The sequence below is a fragment of the Bos indicus x Bos taurus genome, chromosome 12, assembly GCF_003369695.1.
Source record: "Bos indicus x Bos taurus breed Angus x Brahman F1 hybrid chromosome 12, Bos_hybrid_MaternalHap_v2.0, whole genome shotgun sequence".
NCBI lineage: Eukaryota > Metazoa > Chordata > Mammalia > Artiodactyla > Bovidae > Bos > Bos indicus x Bos taurus.
Window position 1 is genome coordinate 12735061 of NC_040087.1, and position 21039 is coordinate 12756099.

The 21039-nt window shown below is 43.2% G+C and overlaps 1 protein-coding gene across 1 annotated transcript; it reads left to right on the forward strand.

Moving 5' to 3' along the window:
• The first annotated feature begins 2494 nt into the window (after positions 1–2494).
• On the forward strand, positions 2495–13109 carry FAM216B (family with sequence similarity 216 member B). Its single transcript, XM_027557157.1, has 4 exons — positions 2495–3214; positions 5859–5970; positions 10129–10249; positions 12333–13109. The coding sequence occupies exons 2-4, from the start codon at positions 5872–5874 to the stop codon at positions 12548–12550; spliced, it is 438 nt and encodes a 145-aa protein (XP_027412958.1). The 5' UTR covers positions 2495–3214; positions 5859–5871; the 3' UTR covers positions 12551–13109.
• Positions 13110–21039: the final 7930 nt, after the last annotated feature.

Consider the following 21039-nt stretch of genomic DNA (forward strand, 5'->3'; position numbering starts at 1 on the left):
TCAAAGACTGTGAAGGCTCTGGGACTTCCCTGGTGGTACTGTAGATAGCAGTCTGCTTGCCAATGCAGGGGACATGGGTTCAATCCCTGGTCCAGGAAAATTCCACGTGTCTCCAAGCAACTTAGCTCATGTACCAGAACTACCAAGCCCACGCTCTAGAGTCCGAGAGTGGCAATTACTGAGTCTGCGTGCTGCCACTACTGAAGTCCCTGCGCCTAAAGCCTGTGCTCCACCACAGCAAGAGAATGCAGTTATCCCCATGGAAAGCTCCTCAGCTAAGAGGATCCTAGAGCAGGAGGATTGTTGTTGCTGTTCAGTCACTCAGTCGTCTCTGACTCTTTTCAATCCCACGGATTGCAGCATGCCAGGCTTCCCTGTCCTTCACCAACTTCCAGAGTTTGCTCAAATTCAAGCAGAAAGATATGAGTGCATAACTTCTTCCTGGGCTCACAGTTTTCTGGTACTTATCTCTATGATATACAATGAGACTCTGCTTCTTGTTCTAGCAGACTGTATCTTTAAATTACAGTTTAATCTCATTGTGGATTCCAATCATGGGGTGCTTTTTCTCATTTGGTAATGCTCATGAGGTCATGTATACCCTTCTGAGCATGGAATTTAAACATACCAATGTCTTAAGCATTGGGCCCCATTGATGTATCGACATTTCATCTATGAAATAGTCTGCATCTTCATCAATAGTCAAAATGATATTTTCTACAGTAATTAGATGAGGAGTGTTTCTACTCCTTTTTTTTTTTTTTGTAGTTAATTTAATAAATTCTCTTTGAAAAGCCTAGCTGTCATCGGGGAAACATTTTCTTTGTCCAAAAGTGATACCGTACATTTTTATCATTCGTAATTCTTATTGTCCCAAAATGTATCTCTCATTCTTTAATACCATCTACTGTTGCTGTTTTAGTCACTAAGTTGTGTCTGAATCTTTTGTGACCCCATGGACTGTGGCCCACCAAGCTCCTCCGTCCATGGGATTTCCCAGACAAAAATACTGGAGTGGGTTGCCATTTCTCTCTCCAGGGGATCTTCCCAATCCAGGGATCGAATCCGAGTCTCCTGCTTTGCAAGTGGATTCTTTACTGCTGAGTCACCAGGGAAGCCCCGATACCATCAATGGAGATAGGTGATTATCTTTTATTGCCTTTTCTTACAAAATTCCAAACTTTAGTGGTATTAGGCAGACACCGGCTGTATGTCTAAGTCCTTCAGCCTTCTCCAGACTTCACAGATCCCTGAGGCACCTCTTAAATTTTTGTTGATGGCATTCTCACATGCAGGGGTGTCTTTTATCTCTCAGCTTCATGCTTACCCTTCTGCACGTTTACCCTTCCTCTTTACTACAGTGAAAGTGAAAATGTTAGTTACTCAGTCGTGTCCGACTCTTTGCGATTCCCTGGACTGTAGCCTGCCAGGCTCCTCTGTCCATGGGATTCTGCAGGCAAGAATACTGGAGTGGGTTGTCATGCTCTCCTCCAGGGGATCTTCCCATCTCAGAAATTGAACCCAGGTCTTCTGCACTGTAGGCAGGTTCCTTACCATCTGAGATACCAGGGAAGCCCTTGACACAGTAGTGAGAAGACTGCAAAATACATCTTGGAATTCCTCACCGGTTGGCATCCACTGGGATGCAGGAGATGGAAATCTGGGGGAGAGGAGAAGGGGAATGACTGCTGCTTGCGCTTGTAACAGCGGCAGCATCAGCGACCATGTTAGCAATGGCAGCAGCCAGGCCAGCGACAGCGGTAACAGCAGCAGTAATAAGGTGTCAGAAAGAACATAGAAGCGAGACTAGCGGGTGAGTACCAGGTCCTGGGGTGCTGTTTCGGCAGCAGTGGCCCAACAGAAGCCGCCTCTGTGGCCCAGTGTTCATGGGCTCTGGCTGAAATCATTTCTCCCTTTGACCGCCAGCTCTAGGTACAGTAGCAATTTAGTGCAATTGCCAGTCTTTGGATTAGCTAGCCTTTCTTATTCTGCTCCCATGCAGGCCATTCCCAAACTTTTCTATTTCTTATCTTCAGCTCCCTCTCAGTGAAACGCCTAGATCTGTCTCTGTTTTCCCTACCTGGCAGGGAGTGATGCATGTTGGTATGAATCTGCGTGTGTGTGTAACTGTCAGCAGATGTGGTGAGGCCTAGAAGGCATTTCATCACTTCCTAGAAAAACATTCAAGGGAGACTCAACAGACAGTGTCAACTCTGCAGACAACTGATCTCTCTCTCTCAGTCGAGAATCACCTCTCTGACCTGAATCTGAGAGGTTTGGGGGTATTCACTGGCATTTATAGACTCTTGCTTGTATCATGTTTATTCCCCAGAAGGTCTGCACTTAAATTATTGTGGGAAAATGCAAACTGTTTTTGTTGAGCCTTTTCTCTTTTAAGCTACACAATTCATCACTTTTATCTCTCTATATTTTTCTTCCCTTTAGCCTCTGAAGAGTCTTGAATTCGTGGTTTTCTTTTTTGCTATTTCCTCTTCCATTTTCCCTTGGAACTCTTCATTTTTGCAGACAATCTGAAAAAAAGTAGTCTGTAGTCATAACGCTAGCCCAGAGGAAGTGATAAGATTGCTCTCATGAGTCAGGTTACAATGGGAGGCTCACGCTGATGACGTCCATGTGGGCAAGAATCTTGTGCCATAAGTTCTTCATCACGCGCCCTCAAGTCAAGATCAAACATGGAGAATAGCACACTACTCCAAAAACTGAGAACAGAACATTATCTTAACATATGGGACCACTCCATAGATCACCACAAGTTTATGCCTGTAATCTGTATTTAGGAATTATTCCCTCATCCTTCTGAGCAACAGGGATGGGGATTACTGATTCTAAGTCTGAGAAATACACATATAATGGGCTGTTGCTCTGATGGATCTCTTGACCTTTAATATTCAGTCTCTCTGTCTCCATGTACTTTTCTCCCTGGTGTCTGCACTGAATGCAGATATGGTAGATTAGAAGTGGACACTTAATTAGATATAAAATTTTGGGGGGAAAAAAGATAAAAGATTAAAGTGTGCAGCTGCATGTTGCCTAGAAGCAGGGAAAGGCGAGCAGCCAAATCTCCCAGCTCTTTGTTTCATCACATGATGTCGCTTGGATATCAGCTTATCAACAAACAGGATTGTACCGCCACCACCCCATGAAGAAAGAGACCTTGCGGGAAAACTACACTGAGGGGAGATTACAATACAGGGTAAGTTTCTTTTAAGCAAATCTGTCTTTTGGTTTCAGATATAATTTTTTTGGTAGATATTTCCTCCCTGAGCTCTGCAAGCATTTTAATCAAACTTTATCAAGCACAGACCACTTGATTCAGTAAGATGGATTTCCTTAGCAACAGCCCAAGGAAAGCACACATGAAATGCTGCCCTAAGAAAGATTGTCAGTCATTTCCTGATGCTATTTGAGAAAAGAAAAAAAATCTTTCCAGCTTTGAAGAATATTTATGTTCTGCTCTACAGACCTGGAAAATGGGAGGAGGGATATGGAGATGATTTGATTACAGGGTAGAGTGTAGGCGTCTATCACCATCAATATTAAAAGAGTGTATCTTGGTTGGGATGGTTTCTGGAGAGCACATGGAAGGAAAGCAATATTGAATAAAATAGTTTAAATTATAAGTTTATACTGAGGAAACAAGACACACAAAGATGCCGACTGACATTCCCCTAATCAATTTCTCTTCTGGAAAATCTGAGCCTTAGCTCTGTAAACTTGGAACCAGAGATTTCTCCCATGTTAAAATTCTTAAGTGTGTGTCCTGTGGTGCTCCTGCATGCACATGTGCGTGAGCATACAATGGGGTAGAGGAGAGAGGAAGAACTGGCCTAAAGTGAGAGCATTCTATTTTCAGATCTCAGCTAATCATATTATATATAGAATGGATAAACCACAAGGTCCTACTCTATAGCACAGGGAATTATACCCCCCACTCTGTAATAAACCATAATGGAAAAGTATGTGAAAAGAAATATATATATACGTACAACTGAATCACTCTGCTGTATAGCCAAAATCAACACAACACTGTAAATCAACTATACTTCAGTTAAGTGAACTTTTTAAAAATTTCAGGTAATCAAGTAAACCGATGAGGTAGACATCGTTGGCAAGGGCAAAGGAGGGAAGAGAGGAGAAATGCTGGGATTTCCACTCTGCCATGTCAACCCTGCTCCAATATGTTTATTCTTTCTTGATGGCTAATTTTTAAATTATTCTACACACCTCAGATTCTAAATCCTGAATTGTGTGGAAAGGAAATGAGACTTAATCATAGCAGCTGTGGCTCCTTCATTCTGTATCTTTGTCAGGTTAGAAACATGGCCAGATTTAACAGCTTCTTTAATAGTACAAGGCTGGAAAAACAGCAAATCTGAATGTGCAAGAAATGGAAAATGATGTAAAGATATATATACTGCCATGATAAATCATATTTTCAAAGGTTATTAAATGTGCTGGGGAGGTGCGTAACAGAGAGAGGATGATCTCCCTGTTCTAATATCACAGTGGATGTACACGGGGAAAAAATAGTAAAATTGAAATCAATCAAGTGACAACAATAGTTATGCACTGTTAAATTATGGATGATCGTATTTCCTCTTCTATTTTTAAATTTTCAAAAATGATATATATTACTTGCAGAATCAGATAAAGTAATAACTATTATTTAGAGTTATCAAGAAATAACTGTTAAGACCTGATGTGGTTTTACAACCCACCTGTCCCAAATGCAGAGTAAGCAGAAAGACAAAGGACTCTGATTTATTCCCTTGGGTTGGGTCCCATGACTTCATGGCAAATAGACGGGAAAAAGTGGAATCAGTGACAGATTTTATTTTCTTGGGCTCCAAAATGACTGCAGTGGTGACTGCAGCACAAAATTAAAAGATGCTTGCTCCTTGGAAGAAAAGCTATGATAAACCTAGATGACATATTAAAAAGCAGCGACATCGCTTTGCTGACAAAGGTCTGTATAGTCAAAGCTATGGTTTTTCCGATAGTCACGTAAAGATGAGAGAACTGGACCATAAAGAAGGCCGAGCACCGAAGAAGTGATGCTTTCAAACTGTAATGCTGGAGAAGGCTCATGAGAGTCCCTTGGATAGCCAGGAAAAGCTATGATAAACCTAGATGACATATTAAAAAGCAGCGACATCGCTTTGCTGACAAAGGTCTGTATAGTCAAAGCTATGGTTTTTCCGATAGTCACGTAAAGATGAGAGAACTGGACCATAAAGAAGGCCGAGCACCGAAGAAGTGATGCTTTCAAACTGTAATGCTGGAGAAGGCTCATGAGAGTCCCTTGGATAGCCAGGAGATTAAACTAGTCAATCCTAAAGGAAATCAATCCTGAATATTTACTGGAAGGACTGATACTGAAGCTGAAGCTCCAATACTTTGGCCACCTAATGTGAAGAGCCAACTCATTGGAAAAGACCCTGATGCTGGGAAAGATTGAGGGCAGAAGGGGGCGACAAGGGAAGAGATGTTTGTATGTCATCATCGACTCAGTGGACATGAGTCTGAGCAAACTCCGGGAGATACTGAAGGACCAGAACCCTAGCGTGCTGTTGTCCCTGGCTACAGCAAAGAGTCAGACACTGCTTGGTGATGGAACAATAAGTAAGGGATGAGAATTGGGGAAACGTGCAGAATTAAGAAGTCTGGTGAGGTCCAGTTCCATGAAATCATTTGAGAAAATGTCTTTTCCCTTGAAATAAATAACATCTATCTGTTTACTTATTTACTTGATTGCTTACTTACTTAGGTACATCCCCCAAAATTGTTTGAACAACATGAAAATTTATGCTGTGCTTTGGCTTTGTTATTCCTTCCAGATACAGAATAAAGATGGGAGAGAAATGGAAAAGACAACAAAAGCTGTGCAATGTGCCACATATTCCTCGCATTCGAGTCCCTCGCTCTGCCTCTGACACGTCATTGTTGAAGGTACAGCATGTTATTCGCAGGTGGAGGGGCCTTCTCTGGCTCTTCTGCAGGGGGTGAGGGTTTACCTGGCATTAGGGAGAACACAGGGCTCGACGCACACCCTCACTGTGTGTCGACAGTGTGTCTGAGAGAATGAAGGAGCACTCGGATGATCTAATCCTACATCCGTCCCCCTTTAGGAACTCTTCCCCTCAAGGAAAGCTAAGCAATAGGGTGACAACATCAAAAATGTCATCTGCTATCTCACGGACTTAGAGAATGAACTTATGGTTGCCAGGGGGCAGGATGAGGGGAGGGGATGGGTAGGGGGTTTGAGATGGACAGGTACACGCTGCTGTATTTCAAATGGGTAACCAACAAGGATGACTATAGAGCACAGGGAACTCTGTTCAACGTAATGTGGCAGCCTGGATGGGAGGGGAGCTTGGGGGAGAATGGATACATGTATATGTATGGCTGAGTCCCTTCCCTGTTCAACTGAAACTATCACAACATTCTTTTTTTTTCTTTAATATTTTATTCTTTATTTTTTTATTTTTTTTTAAATTTTATTTTATTTTTAAACTTTACAATATTGTATTAGTTTTGCCAAATATTGAAATGAATCCACCACAGGTATACCCGCGTTCCCCATCCTGAACCCTCCTCCCTCCTCCCTCCCCTACCCTCCCTCTGGGTCGTCCCAGTGCACCAGCCCCAAGCATCCAGTACCGTGCATCGAACCTGGACTGGCGACTCGTTTCATACATGATATTATACATGTTTCAATGCTATTCTCCCAAATCTCCCCACCCTCTCCCTCTCCCATTCTTAATGGGCTATCAGATCAGATCATATCAGATCAGTCGCTCAGTCGTGTCCGACTCTTCGAGACCCCATGAATCGCAGCACTCCAGGCCTCCCTGTCCATCACCAACTCCTGGAGTTCACTCAGACTCACGTCCATCGAGTCAGTGATGCCATCCAGCCATCTCATCCTCTGTCGTCCCCTTCTCCTCTTGCCCCCAATCCCTCCCAGCATCAGAGTCTTTTAAAATGAGTCAGCTCTTCGCATGAGGTGGCCAAAGTACTGGAGTTTCAGCTTTAGCATCATTCCTTCCAAAGAAATCCCAGGGCTGATCTCCTTCAGAATGGACTGGTTGGATCTCCTTGCAGTCCAAGGGACTCTCAAGAGTCTTCTCCAACACCACAGTTCAAAAGCATCAATTCTTCAGCGCTCAGCTTTCTTCACAGTCCAACTCTCACATCCATACATGACCACAGAAAAAACCATAGCCTTGACTAGAAGGACCTTTGTTGGCAAAGTAATGTCTCTGCTTTTCAATATGCTATCTAGGTTGGTCATAACTTTCCTTCCAAGGAGTAAGTGTATTTAAAAAAAAAAAAAAAAAGCTTTTTTTTAAAGCCCACACCTCTGTGTTCTGAGCTGTGTTGGCTATACCCCAATACAAAATAAAAAGTTTAAAATAAAATAAAATCAGAAAAAAAAGCATTATCTATTACTTCTCATTTAGAAAGATGGTATTCTCCTAAGGAAAAGAACTATGCTTTTTTTTTCCCCCCCTTGTAAAATAAAACTATAATTTTTAAGGTTTTATCTTATATAATGGAAACTCCCATTGCACTTTGGAAATTTGCTCTTGAAATGGCTTGCAATTTTCATGTTATATTGTTCTCAATCATTTGAAAAGGCTTAATTAGGGATCTATTCTCTTCTTCAAATATATTATCTTTTAAAACATCTAATTCGGAAACTGTAAAACTGAAATAATATCTCAAGTGTGAAGTACTTGGCTCAGCTACTTGCTCTCTGAATATATTTTTAATATCAAGTTTAAGGTCTCTAGATCTTAAAAAAAACTGACAGATTTCAACACCACACAAAATGTTTTAACAGATAAAATTCACTTAGCTTATACATAATTATCTTAAGTTTACTTTTTACTACATGGTTATCAACTGGTTTTGAAATTCTGTCATTGCTTTGAATGTTTTAGCCTAAGGTGAAATTATTTGGGGTTTCCCAGGTGGCATTAGTGGTAAAAAACCTGCCTGCCAATGCAGAAGACATAAGAGACATGGGTTCGATCCCTGGGTCGGGAAGATCCCCTGGAGAAGGAAATGGCAACTCACTCCACTATTCTTGCCTGGAGAATCCCATGGACAGAGGAGCCTGGCAGGCCACAGTCTGTGGGGTCACGGAGTTGGACACGACTAAGCGACTTAGCATGCGCAGACACATGAACTTATTTCATCTTGATTTTTCTAAAGCGTTGCTGCCACTTCCTCTGTTTCCTCATCTCTATATATGTGGCAGGTATATAACAACAATTGTGGTGCAGCCCTTCCTGTTCCTCCCTGCAGTAGGTGGTGGCTTTCCAAATGGTCCCCTTACCAGCGGTCTGTCTTCCCTCAAGGCCATTCTGCCTAGCAGGTCCAGGGTGGTCTTTCTACAACGCAGATCCAGCCAGCTCACAGAATGGCATTTGGGCCTGGGTACTTCTTGTCTGGGGGCACTGGGAGTCTGTCTTGTGCTCTGTAGTATGTTCAACATCCCTGGCCTCTAACCCCTGCATGCCAGCGGCAACCATCTTCCTTCCCACCATCTCTGACAACCAAGAATTTCTTCAGACACTGCCAAATGTCCCTTGAGGGTCAAAATCACTCCTGTTGAGAACCACTGCCTTAAAGAAAGACCAGTGGTTCTTCATAGTAAAGCTAATCTTTAACCTCTTAGTGTAGCATAAAAGGCTTCCGTGATCTTCCGCTGTCCACTCTAGAGGCTTTTCCAGCTCAGACTCTAAATCCTGGTTAAAATAATTTTTTTGTAATTGCAGTGAAAGTGTTAGTCGCTCAGTTGTGTCCTACTCTTTGTGACCCTATGGACTGTAGCCTGCCAGGCTCCTCTGTTCATGGAATTCTCCAGACAAGAATAGTCGAGTGGTTTGCCATTTCCTCCTCCAGGGGATCTTCCCAACCCAAGGCTCGAATCCGAGTCTCCTGCACTGCAGGCAGATTCTTTACCGTCTGAGCCGCCAGGTTAAAGTTTAAAAAAAAAATGCCAAAAGTCTGATTCCCAATATATTCAGATATTTTGTACCCCAGAAGAAAATCTGTACCACTTTCTCTTTCTAATCAGCCTTTCTTTTTCTTCTAGTCCAGTGGTTCCCAAATTTTACGGCAGAGTGTCAAAAACCACCCGGAGGTCACCAGAGTCCTGGGTCCACCCCTCCCCATGTCTGATTCTGTAGGTCTGGTGAGGCCTGGGAATCTGCATTTCTCACAGATTCCTAAGCGATGCCAATGCCCTTTGAGAATTCATATTCTAGCCCCTTTAGGGAATCTCTCCTGATAAGGCAGACTCAGACGTGTTGGTCTTCTCTTTCAGGAAGCTTCCTTGACTCCTTAACATGAGCTTCTATTCCTTCTCTGTTTTCATAGCATTTTTTCACTAAGACCTTGAATGCTTATCACATTACCCATCCACTCATCTATCTTCTCTGCTTAAGCTGAGAGCTCTGAATGGAAAGTTCTTTTACTCTCCAGAGGCCTGGCACACTTCAGGCCCTGGGCAGATTCTCCATCTACCTTCCTCAACAAGGATTATAACAGATCAGTACAGGTTGTTATCATTGTTCAGTCGCTAAGTCCGACTCTCTGTGACCTCATGGACTGCACCACACCAGGCTTCCCTGTCCTTCACCATCTCCCGGAGTTCCTTCAAACTCATGTCCACCGAGTCGGTGATGCCATCCAGCCATCTCATCCTCTGTCATCCCCTTCTCCTCCTGCCTTCAATCTTTCCCAGCATCAGGGTCTTTTCCAATGAGTCAGCTCTTTGCATCAGGTGGCCAAAGGATTGGAGCTTCAGCTTCAGCATCAGATATTGAAAATCCTTGGATCTCCCTCAGCCTAATACTGTGACCTACCTACCTAGAATCTTTTTTTTTTTTTTTAACTCATTTTCACCATTACAGATGCCAGTGGAAGACAGTTTAAGTAAACTAAGGGAGGTGAAAGGAAACTCACTGAGAGAGGGACAAGGGGAGGGAAACAGTGGGAGAAGCATCTTATTTCTGTGCAAGTCAGCTCTGAATACATCACACTCTGATCCTCAAGTCCAGCAACTCACCAGAGTCCCCCGCTGTGCTCCGGCAGGACCTAACCCAGGGGCAGCAGCGCTACTTTTACAGCATCATGAGGATTTACAGCCCCAGGCCCCAGTGGGAGGCCCTGCAGGCCCGCTACCTTCACAGCCTTCAGCACCAGCAGCTGCTTGGTGAGTTTAACTACCTGACCGGAACCAGGCGCCTCAGGAAGGAGGACTCCGATGCTACAGCTGGAAGTCGGGTTTCCAGATAAATAATTCAAGAAGAATGGCCTCCTGTCAGCCTGCTGTTTTATCAACACGGTTGGCAGGTCAATTTAAAGACGATTTTCTCTGACAATAAAAAGCAAGGCTTTATGGGGAAATTAAGAGGGCTTAAAGAAATTGGAGTAGGGTTTGTTATCAAATGTCAACAACTCTCTGAGATTTACGAGCACTTGATCTAGTAGAAGTGGCAACGGGCTTGGGCAGAGATGATCTAGGCTAACCCACTGCTCAGCCCATCGCTGGTCGTGCAGACTCACTGGCTTATTTGAGTCACAGCAATAATGCTTATGTTTATTAAGTATCTACCGTGTTTCCAACACTGTGCTATGAGCTCTACACGGAATATCTCATTTTCATCCCCACTTTACTTCTGTGGGAAACTGTAGCTCAGACAGGTTACAGGACTCGATCAAGATCACATAGAGAATAAACATCAGTGAGGAGCATCACACCAAAGATCATGCATCTTCACCCCAATATCTGCCATCTCTCTTCTTCCACCAACCACATGGGACTTTATGAACCAAAAAGAATGGTTGTGGAAAGCCTTTGTAGATTGTAAGCAACAGTCTATGGAAAGGTAGTTATTAAAATCCCTTTCTTCCAGGAGATGTTCTCAATCTCTGCCTCCCACTTATTACACTCTTCTAACTCCAACAGAGCCTTTCTTCTGTAAACACTCACGTGTCTTAGCACATCTATCTTATTAGTGTTGTTCCTGTATTTGCACAAAAGGAAAGCGCGGTTTTTGCAAATGATTTAAAATCAAGAACAATCAACAACAGCATTTTCCTTTTGTGCAAATACAGGAACAACACTAATAAGGTAGAAGTGCTAAAGACAAGTGAGTGTTTACAGGAGATCTCTTATTAGCTGCCCAGATAGCTCGGTCAGTAGAGCATGAGACTCTTAATCTCAGGGTTGTGGGTTCATGCCCCATGTTGGGCAAGGTTCTGTTTCCCAGCTGGTGCTAGTGGTGAAGAACCCACCTGCCAGTGCAGGAGACATAAGAGATGCGGGTTTAATCCCTGGTTCGGGAAGATCCCCTGGAGAAGGAATTGGCAACTTGCTCCAGTATTCTTGCCTGGGAAATCCCATAGACAGAGGAGCCTGGTGGGCTAGAGTCCATAGGATCTCAAAGAGTTGGACACATGAGCAAGTTAAACAACTTGACCAGGGTCATGGAACTAGTAAATGGCAGAACCAGAATTTAGCCGGATCCCCATGCCTGACAGAAAGCATGAGGATTATCATCTGGTAGCCTTATTTGTAGAGTAAAACTGCACAGAAGCCAATGAAACCAGAAACAGAGATATGCAATATTTAGTGCACATAAGACACTTGTCTATGTTATTAAAATACAGTCTTCCAGGGATTTCCCTGGTGGTCCACTGGTTAAGACTTTGAGCTTCCAATGGAGGGGCATGGGTTCAATCCCTAGTCTAGAAATGAAGATCATACATACCATGCAGTGGGACCAAAAAAAAAAAAAAAATACAGACTTTCAAGCTTAACCTTCTGTGTTTCTGACTCAGAAGTTCTTTGAAATAGAGTCGGAAACACGCATTTTTAAAGAGCATTATTAGTGTGGCCTGAACCAAATGATTCTTTTGTGCAGGGTCTGCAGACTGTACTTTAAAAACACTGAGACTGAATGTATCTGTTTCTATCTGAAGCAAGTTTGCTATTAAAGATAAGCAATTCATGTGAAGATTTCTCATGGCTCAAGTCCCTCTCCAAATATTTGTCTATTTGGCAATAACTACAGACTATTATTCATTTAATTAATTTATTAACTTATTCAATGAGAAATGTACTGGAAGAAAAACATACCTCATAACCTGAAAAACTGTACAATCTGAGAATGCTAAAATAATTGTTTCTACCATACAAAGTAGAAGGAATTTTGTGCCTATGTGGATATTTGCAGAGTTGTTTGCTTTGTAAAGCTGTTGACTTTGAAGTTTATCTCCTTTCTTCCCTCCAGGCTATATTACTCAACGGGAGGCCTCGGCCTGTGCGGCTGTACTAAGAGATTCAACCAAAAGGGCCTCAGCCAAGGCAGGTCCTCATAGAACCGTCCCCCAGAGAGCCGCGGGCAGGACAAGAACACAGCCCTCAGCAAGACCTGTGTGTGTGATTCCACTCAGGGCCCGAAGCACAAGGCTCCCATCCCTCAGGTCCAGGGCTGTGCACAAGCTCTGAACAAGTGGGCGCCCATGTTCCCCTAGCATCTAGTGAGCACTGAGTGCTTATCTGTTGAATAGGAGTAAATCAAAGAATAACGTCTAATACAAACCCCACACCTGGAAATAATCTCTCCCATTCACATGCATTTTACCAGCGAGAACAAGTAGAGAGGTTTAAGAGCAATGGAGCTAAGAGTAAGCAGGCCTACAGTGGGAGAAGGAAAGAGTGCGATGAATGGAGAAAGTAGCATCATCGCATACACATCTACCGTGTGCAAAACAGACAGCTGGTGAGAAGTTGCTGTGTCACACAGGGAGCCTGGCCTGGCGTTCTGTGATGACCCAGATGGGAGGGACGGGGGAGAAAGCTCAACAAGGAGGGGATATATGTACCATTATGGCTGATCTGCATTGTTGTACGGCGGAAACAAACACAACCTTGTGAAGCAAGTTTCCTCCAATTACAATTTTTTTAAAGAGTAAGCAAGGCATGTAAACCCATGGCTGATTCATGTCAATGTGTGGCAAAAACCACTACAATGTTGTAAAGTAATTAGCCTCCAATTAAAATAAATAAATTAAAAAAAAAAAAGAGTAAGCAAGGCTTTTGTTCCAACTATAATCTGTAGAATAAAATGACTTTCGAAGCTTTTGGAGTAAAAGCTTCCTTTGAATTAGAACATTCCTGAGAAATCCCAAGAACACTGGAAGAGGACAAGGGACCAGAGGGTTCAGGTCCTCTGCCACTGGGTGGACAATTTTGCAAGCCCCCTGCTGTGCATACTGAAAATAAGCAGACCTTCACAGAGGGGACACTGGGCATGCAGGGCTTCTGGACCACACCATCTCAGCAGTTGCTGGACCGTGCCTTTCCATGGGCTCCTTCCTCTCGACTTCCCCATCAAACAACAGCATTCAACTTGGACCCAAATCCTCTGGTTCTTGCCTAACTCAGTCACTTTGTAGCCTCTTGAAACTTATCAACCTGCTGCAGCTGGGTTCCTTCTACACAGCTGTAATTGACCTTGGCACGGGGAAGAGGATTCGTGCACATATCTTCCCCTGGCAGCTGAAGATAGTCTCAGCAGCAAAAGAAATAACCCCAAAGAATGGACCTCAAGTCAAACCTTTTTACGGCCTTAGTGGTGTTAAAATTACTGTTGTTGTTCAGTCACTAAGTCATGTCTGACTCTTTGCGACCCCGTGGACTGCAGCCTGCCCGGCTTCCCTGTCCTTCACTATCTCCAAGAGTTTGCCCAAGTTCATGTCCACTGAGGAGAAGGAAATGGCAACCCACTTCAATATTCCAGCCTGGAGAATCCCATGGACAGAGGAGCCTGGCAGGCTATAGTCCATGGGGTCACAAAGAGCTGGACATGACTGAAGTGACTTAGCATGCATGCATGTCCATTGAGTAGGTGATGCTATCCAACTAGTTAAGTCTACACAAATAAGCAAAAAACGAGATAACAATGAGTCAGATCACCATACAAATGGCAGAGTATTTTGTTAGTGACATTTAATAGTTATATCACTAGTGATTTTTTGTGGTGTTAAAAGTAAGTCAGCAGTGCTCACAGAAAGGCAAAATGTAAAAATGCCTTTCTTCATCTAATTTCTAAATGTTCAACCTGTTTCTCTCATTCAAATCATTCAATGACATTGTCAAGCCTATAAAAAGGAGTTGGTTGAGATGGAGTATTAGCTTGCTTGACAAGGAATATGCTAACATTGATCTGAAAAGAAGATGCTGCAATCTCAATAGAAAAAACTCATTGACGATTATCATCATCTTCATCCTACAACTATTAACAGAGAAGATGTAAAAGTTCTTGTGAGATTCTGAAGACTCCCAGTACTGGTTCTGAGATCGGATCTACTTTTCTTTGGGAGGGACTAGAGTGCATGGTTGGAAGTCTTGGGGAAGCCAGTGCTGACTGTGCTGGGTTCCTACAGTTAATCACAAAGAAGCTTCTTCATCTCTGTAAATCCAGGCCCCAATTCATGTATTCTAAGGAACTCTATGTTTCTAGGTTAAGAATTGTTGTGAAAGTGAAAGTTACTCAGTTGTGTCTGACTCTTTGCAACCCCATGGACAGTAGCTCCCAGACTCTTTTGTCCATGGAATTCTCCAGGCAAGAATACTTGAGAAAGTTGCCATTTCCTTCTCCAGGGGATCTTCCCAACCCAGGGATCAAACCCAGGTCTCCTGCATTGCAGGCAGATTCCTTACTGCCTGAACCACCAGGGAAGCCCTTTGCTGCTAAGTCACTTCAGTCGTGTCCGACTCTGTGCGACCCCATAGACGGCAACCCACCAGGCTCCCCCATCCCTGGGATTCTCCAGGCAAGAACACCGGAGTGGACTGCCATTTCCTTCTCCAATGCATGAAAGTGAAAAGTGAAAGGGAAGTTGCTTAGTCCTTTGGGTGGGCTTAAAAGGAGAAAAAAGAAAAATCAAATGGAACTGGGGTGGGCTATATAGGGTAGCCCTCTTAAGGCACAGAGGTTTGTGGTTGACCTAACTTGGCCTGTATTAACCATCAAAGGAGCATTTATCCTTCTGAAACTCCTTGAAAGTTCAGCTTAGACCTTTTTTGATGGACACAGATATTTGCTATGAAAACCTTAGCTAGTGATGCAGAATATCAAGGAGGCCACTTATAATTCTGAGCAGCATTCCTATATCAAACACTTCAGAAGGGCAGCAGTGGAGAAACAGACATAGAGAACAGACTTATGGACATGGGGAAACAGGAGGAGAGCGTGAGATGCATGGAGGGAGTAACTGGGAAACTTACATTACCATATGCAAAACAGATAGCCAACGGGAATTCCCCGTATGTCTCAGGAAACTCAGGAGCCCCTGGTGGCTCAGACGGTAAAGAGTCTGCCTGCAGTGTGGGAGGCCTGGGTTCAACCCCTGGGTCAGGAAGATCCCCTGGAGAAGGAAATGGCAACCCACTCCAGTATTCTTGCCTGGAGAATCCCATGGACAGAGGAGCATGACAGGCTACCATCCATGGGGTAGCAAAGGGTCAGACACAACTAAATGACTTAACTTTCATTTTCTCAGAAAACTCAAACAGGGACTCTGTATCAACCTAGAGGGTTAGGATGGGGAGGGAGGTGGGAGGGAGGTTCAAGAGAGAGGGGATATATGTATACCTGTGGCTGATTCATGTGGAGGTTTGACAGAAAACAACAAAATTCTGTAAAGCAATTATCCTTCAATTAAAAATAAATTAATTAAAAAAAAAACTTCAGAAGCACCTTGTTTCCGATAGAGAATTGTGAAAGCTAATTATCAAGTGGATGGTACAAGGCACAAAAGAACAAATAAATTGAAGTTGGTGCAGAAGGTCCCACTTGTTGGATCTCTCTTCTGAGAGGATAATGTCACACCTATTGAACCCCACACCCAAAGCGTATGAGGAATATGATTGGTTGTGATACTGGAAAAAGGTGATTACCTGGGGGGTTGCTGAGAAAGATGGTCGAGAGAAAACTAAGGACGAACTGTAACTTCTAGGAAGGTCTACAGTGCTGACCTATTGGAGACTCTATTGCTTGTCCCTACAGTGTCAATAGACATGATCAGAATTTAAAGCCCTTGTGACTACTGACATTTTCAGTGATGTGACTAGCACCACAGACCAGGGCTGGTACCCAGAACTAGCGCCTGGTCTGTGGTAGGCAATCAATAATACTTGTCAATAATTATAAAACATTGAAAGACTTGGCAAATCAGACTGGCCTATGAATTTGTGCTATTATTTCTGGGGTTCCAGGAGACCACAAGTACTTTCTGTTTGTGAAGAACAGTGCATAGGAGCAGTTCATCCAGATGCCAGCGATAGGGCTGCATTGTCTGGGAAGGATTTTAAGACAATAATAAAGCGGATTAAATGTTGGTCTGCGTTCTGTCATCACTATAAGCCAGCAATTCTAAACCATATGAATGACAAAATATTTCTTTACCAAAAATCTTTTTGTTGGCCTAAGGTCTAAACAATTGCTGAGCTTACTGTTGAGTTTTAATAGTACATATGTAAGCACGAAAGCAACATATTTTTATTGCTTTTCCTTTAATAATCATTTGATTCGGACAGAAAGTAATTCCGAGAATTCCAAAACCATATCCGTTCACATATCTCCAACCACTCTGGCGCTATGTATTCTCACATTTAAACGAAAGGTTTTGAATGAACAATGACCAATTATTACACCGTGATCATAAAGACAAAAGAAAAAAGAACTTGAATTACTTCTTTACGTGGCCACTTAGCCTTTTTGTTCTTTTAAACACTTTTATTGACGTATAATTTATACGCAGTAAATGTACTCAAAGTTCAGTGAGTCTTGACAAATGAATACAGTCATGAAACCACCACCACAATCATGATAGAGGACAGTCGGTTACCCTAAAGGTTTCCTTGTGTACTTCCATAAACAATCTCCTCCCTCAAAGTCTGGCCCATGATAATCACGGACCTGCTTTCTATCCCCATAGTTTTGCCTTTTCTAGAATTCTCATAATTAGAATTAGGGTAGACAGTTTTTTGATTCCAACTCCTCTCACTTAGCGTGATGCCTGTGGGTCGCCGTGAGGCCTGTGTAGCATTCCATTGTATGGATACACCACAGCTGCTTTTCCGTTCACTTATTGATGAACATCTGGATTGTTTCTAGGTTTGGACCATTACAAATAAAGCTTCTATAAATGATTTAGTGTAAACTTTTATGTGAACATAAGTTTTTATTTCTCCTGTTTTTCCGTTGTCTGGTCATCTCCAACTCTTTTCTACCCCATGGACTGCAGCATGTCAGGCCTCCCTGTCCCTCACCACCTCCCGGAGTTTGCCTAAGTTCATGTCCACTGCATAAGTTCATCCAGCCATCTCATCCTCTGATGCCCTCTTCTCCTTCTGCCCTCAATTTTTTCCGGCATCAGGGACTTTTCCAACGAGTTGGCTGTTCGTATCAGGTGACCAAAATACTGGAGCTCCAGCTTCAGCATCAGCCCTTCCAATGAGTATTTATTTATTCCTCTTGAGTAGATACTTAAAAATATGGCCCCTGGGTCACACGGTAGATTTGGGTTTCACTTTATAAGATAGTGCCATAGTGTTTCCCAAAGTGGTGACACCGTTTTGCCTTCCCACTAGCAAGGTATGAGCTCTAGTTGCGCTACACCCTTGCAATGTCAGACATTCTAACTTTTGTATTTTAGTGACTGTTGCTGCTGGGCAGAAGAGAACTTGGGTAAGTGGAAGGTGTTGTCACTATCGGTTACAGTCACAATCTTACTGGAAGCCATGGCAAATTTCAGGGAAAGAAGTCATGATAAACATGAGGGTGGTGATGGCAAGAGTCATGAAGATTCAACAGGAGAAATTTCAAAGTTTAAGAGTCAGTCCTGATAAGGCAACTCTCCAGATGAGTTTTAGAGAAGGAAGGGTTTGGAGGAGACAAGGAAGAAGTAAAAGAAGTAACCCCTGTAGAAAAGACCACCCCTGGGCGAAACTATGATGTGCTTCAGTGTGTCCTGAGTACGTTTTCATTTTCCTTATTTGCACTGTTCTTCGGGTTCGGCAACAACACCACCCCCACCCCCACCACTGCCCAAATCTTTAAGGGCTGTATTAGTTACCTATTCCTGCAGAGAACATACTCCAAAACTTAGTGGCTTAAAACAATGATATTTACTGTCTCAGTTTCCATCGTCAGGAATCTAGGAATGGCTTAGCTGGGTCTTCTGGCCCAGTGTCTCTAATAGATTGCAATCAGGGTGTCAGCTGAGGCTGTGGTCTCATCTGAAGATTCAACTGGAAAAGTATGCTTGGAAGAGCTCAGCTTCTTGGGTGCTGTTGGACTCAGAGCTTCAGGTACTTGTTGGAGGTTACCTGGAGGCCACCCTCAGTTTTCTACTCCATAGGCCCCTCAATAGGGTAGAAATATCAGTGCATCTCAATAAGCCACAAATGGCAACTTGTTTCATCTGAATTAGAAAACAAAAGAGAGCAAGAAAGAATGCTGGGTAAGGTGGAAGTCAGTCCTTTATAACCTGATCTTGCAAGTGACATGCCAACATCTTTGCTATGTTCTACTACTTCCAAATAAGTAACCAGGTCTGGGCCACACACAAGCGTAGGGGATTACACAAGGGCATGCATAGCAGAACTGGGCCGGGTGTGGGGGGGAATCACTGGGGACCATTGAAGAAGTTATCTACCAAAGCCAAAACTAGGGTAAGTTGAGTAAAGTGCCTGGGGTCCAAAACGGAAATAAACACTCATTTTTGCACAATTCCAAGTGTGACTCTTATGTAGTCCCTCCTAGGCACCTCACTGAGGCTCTGCTGCCTCCCACATGCACCCTCTACGATGACCCTGATCACCCGCTCAGGGCTCTTTTGCACAGACATCCAGTCTGAGCCTGTCTTCTCAGATGACTGTCCCATCCTATAGACAATCTTTAGCTGCCTGTATGCTGCTCACAAACCTGTAGACTCCAGACCACTTGAACCCAGAAGACTGATGGTATTGACCCTTGATTACCTCACCACCAAGCAGTCAGAACAATGTCTACGCCACAACTCCCCTTCCTCACCCTGTCTTTAAAAACCTTTCTCTGAAAACCATCAGGGAGTTCAGGTCTTTTGAGCAGTAGCTGCCTGGACTCCTCACTTGAAATCCTGTAATAAATGCTGCACCTTCCTTCACTGCTATCTGGTGTCAGTAAATTGAATTTACTGCATGTGGGCAAGTGGACCTAAGTTTGGTTCAGTGACAAAACTCGACTGTTTTGTGTTCAAATCCTGAAACACGCTGTTGAGGAAAAAGGAATCTCTTAAGCCTAAGAGATTCAATAATTAATACTAGTTCATATATAATCTATACATTTGGAGCAGTATTAATCAAAATACAATCCATATACCAGACTCACTGAGGATGCTTAAGGTCAAATTCTTAGGTCCTGAAAGGTTGTTGCTGAACCACGAAAGATGCTGGATTGTTGGCCTCCGGAGAAGAATTCAATCTGGGGCCAGAGATGAGGCTTGATTGCTCAGAGCTTTTGTGTAATAAAGTTTTATTAAAGTATAAAAGAGAGAAAGCTTCTGACATAGACATCAGAGGGGGACAGAAAGAGTTCCCCCTTCGCTAATGTTAGCAAGGGAGTTATACACTTTTTAATTAGTTATTACAATGAATCAAAAGAATGTCTGGAGGTTGTAAAGGTCTTACTAGACTCACTCCCATACTTTACATTATAAGATAACAGGATTAGCCAGAAGGTTTTGAGGAAGGAGAAACTATCCTCAAGCAGGATACATGGTTGTTATATAATCCTTAGTGAAAAGTGAAGTGGCTCAGTCATGTCCGACTCTTTGCAACCCCATGGACTGTAGCCTATCAGGCTCCTCCATCCATGGGATTTTCCAGGCAAGAGTGCTGGAGTGGATTGCCATTTCCTTCTCCAGGGGATCTTCCCGACCCAGGAATCGAACCCGGGTCTCCCGCATTGCGGGCAGATGCTTTACCGTCTGAGCCACCAGGGAAGTCCTAGAATAGTCCTTAGTATAGAGTTTAAACTGAATTGTTTGTTGTGTAATCATCAGTTTGAGGCTTAAAGATAAAAACATTTTATGTGACTAAAGAATGTAGAGGAAAAAACAAAGTTTGTCATTTCCTCCTCTTTGAGAATTCCAGACCCCTCTCTCCTTGGGGACCCCTGGACTTCTTATCAACCTGCCTAGGCACTGACTCTCTCAGTCCCATCCTAGACCCAGTGAATCAGAATCTGAACAACAGCATCCCAGGTGATACTTGTGATTGCTAACATATAGGGACTTCCCTGGTGGTCAAGTGGCTAAGATCAAACAGAGTTCAATCCCGGTCAGGGAACTAGATTCCACACACTGCAGAGTTCAAACACTACAAAAAGATCCTGCAAGCCAGAACTAAGACTCAGGCAGCCAAATAAAAAAGTCAATATCTTTAAAATATATGTATATAACTGCCCCTTGCATTTGCTGAATGACTTCAGTAGACATTATGGGCTCAGTCGCTCAGTCGTGTCACCTCCTTTGCAACCCCATGGACTTCAGCTCACCAGGCTCCTCTGTCCACAGGATTTTCCAGGCAAGAATACTGGAGTCGGTTATCATTTCCTACTCGACGGGATTTTCCTGAACCAGGGATCAAACCTAAGTCTCTTGCATCTCCTGCATTGGCAGGTGGGTTCTTAACCACAAGCACCACCTGGGTGCTTTAACCTTAATAAACGGAATTTTTGTTTGTCAAGTTCAGCAAAAATTTAGAGGCAAGGCTCCATGATGAGAGAGGTTTTCAGGGAAGGGGAAGCATCTCCATAGGAGTCTTCAGTAATTCATGTAAAATAAACTGCTTATTTTTCTTACTCAGAGTCAGGTCAAATCAATGGTATGTTATAACGGGTACTTGCATCAAGTTAGATGATTTATTCTTACTATACTTGGCATTAC

Excerpts from the sequence above, each read along its gene's own strand:
- FAM216B (XM_027557157.1), top strand. The coding sequence starts at position 5,872 with ATGGGAGAGAAATGGAAAAGACAACAAAAGCTGTGCAATGTGCCACAT. Across the intron at positions 5,971-10,128 it reads CTGACACGTCATTGTTGAAG|GACCTAACCCAGGGGCAGCA; the intron begins GTACAGCATGTT and ends GTGCTCCGGCAG. Across the intron at positions 10,250-12,332 it reads TCAGCACCAGCAGCTGCTTG|GCTATATTACTCAACGGGAG; the intron begins GTGAGTTTAACT and ends TCTTCCCTCCAG.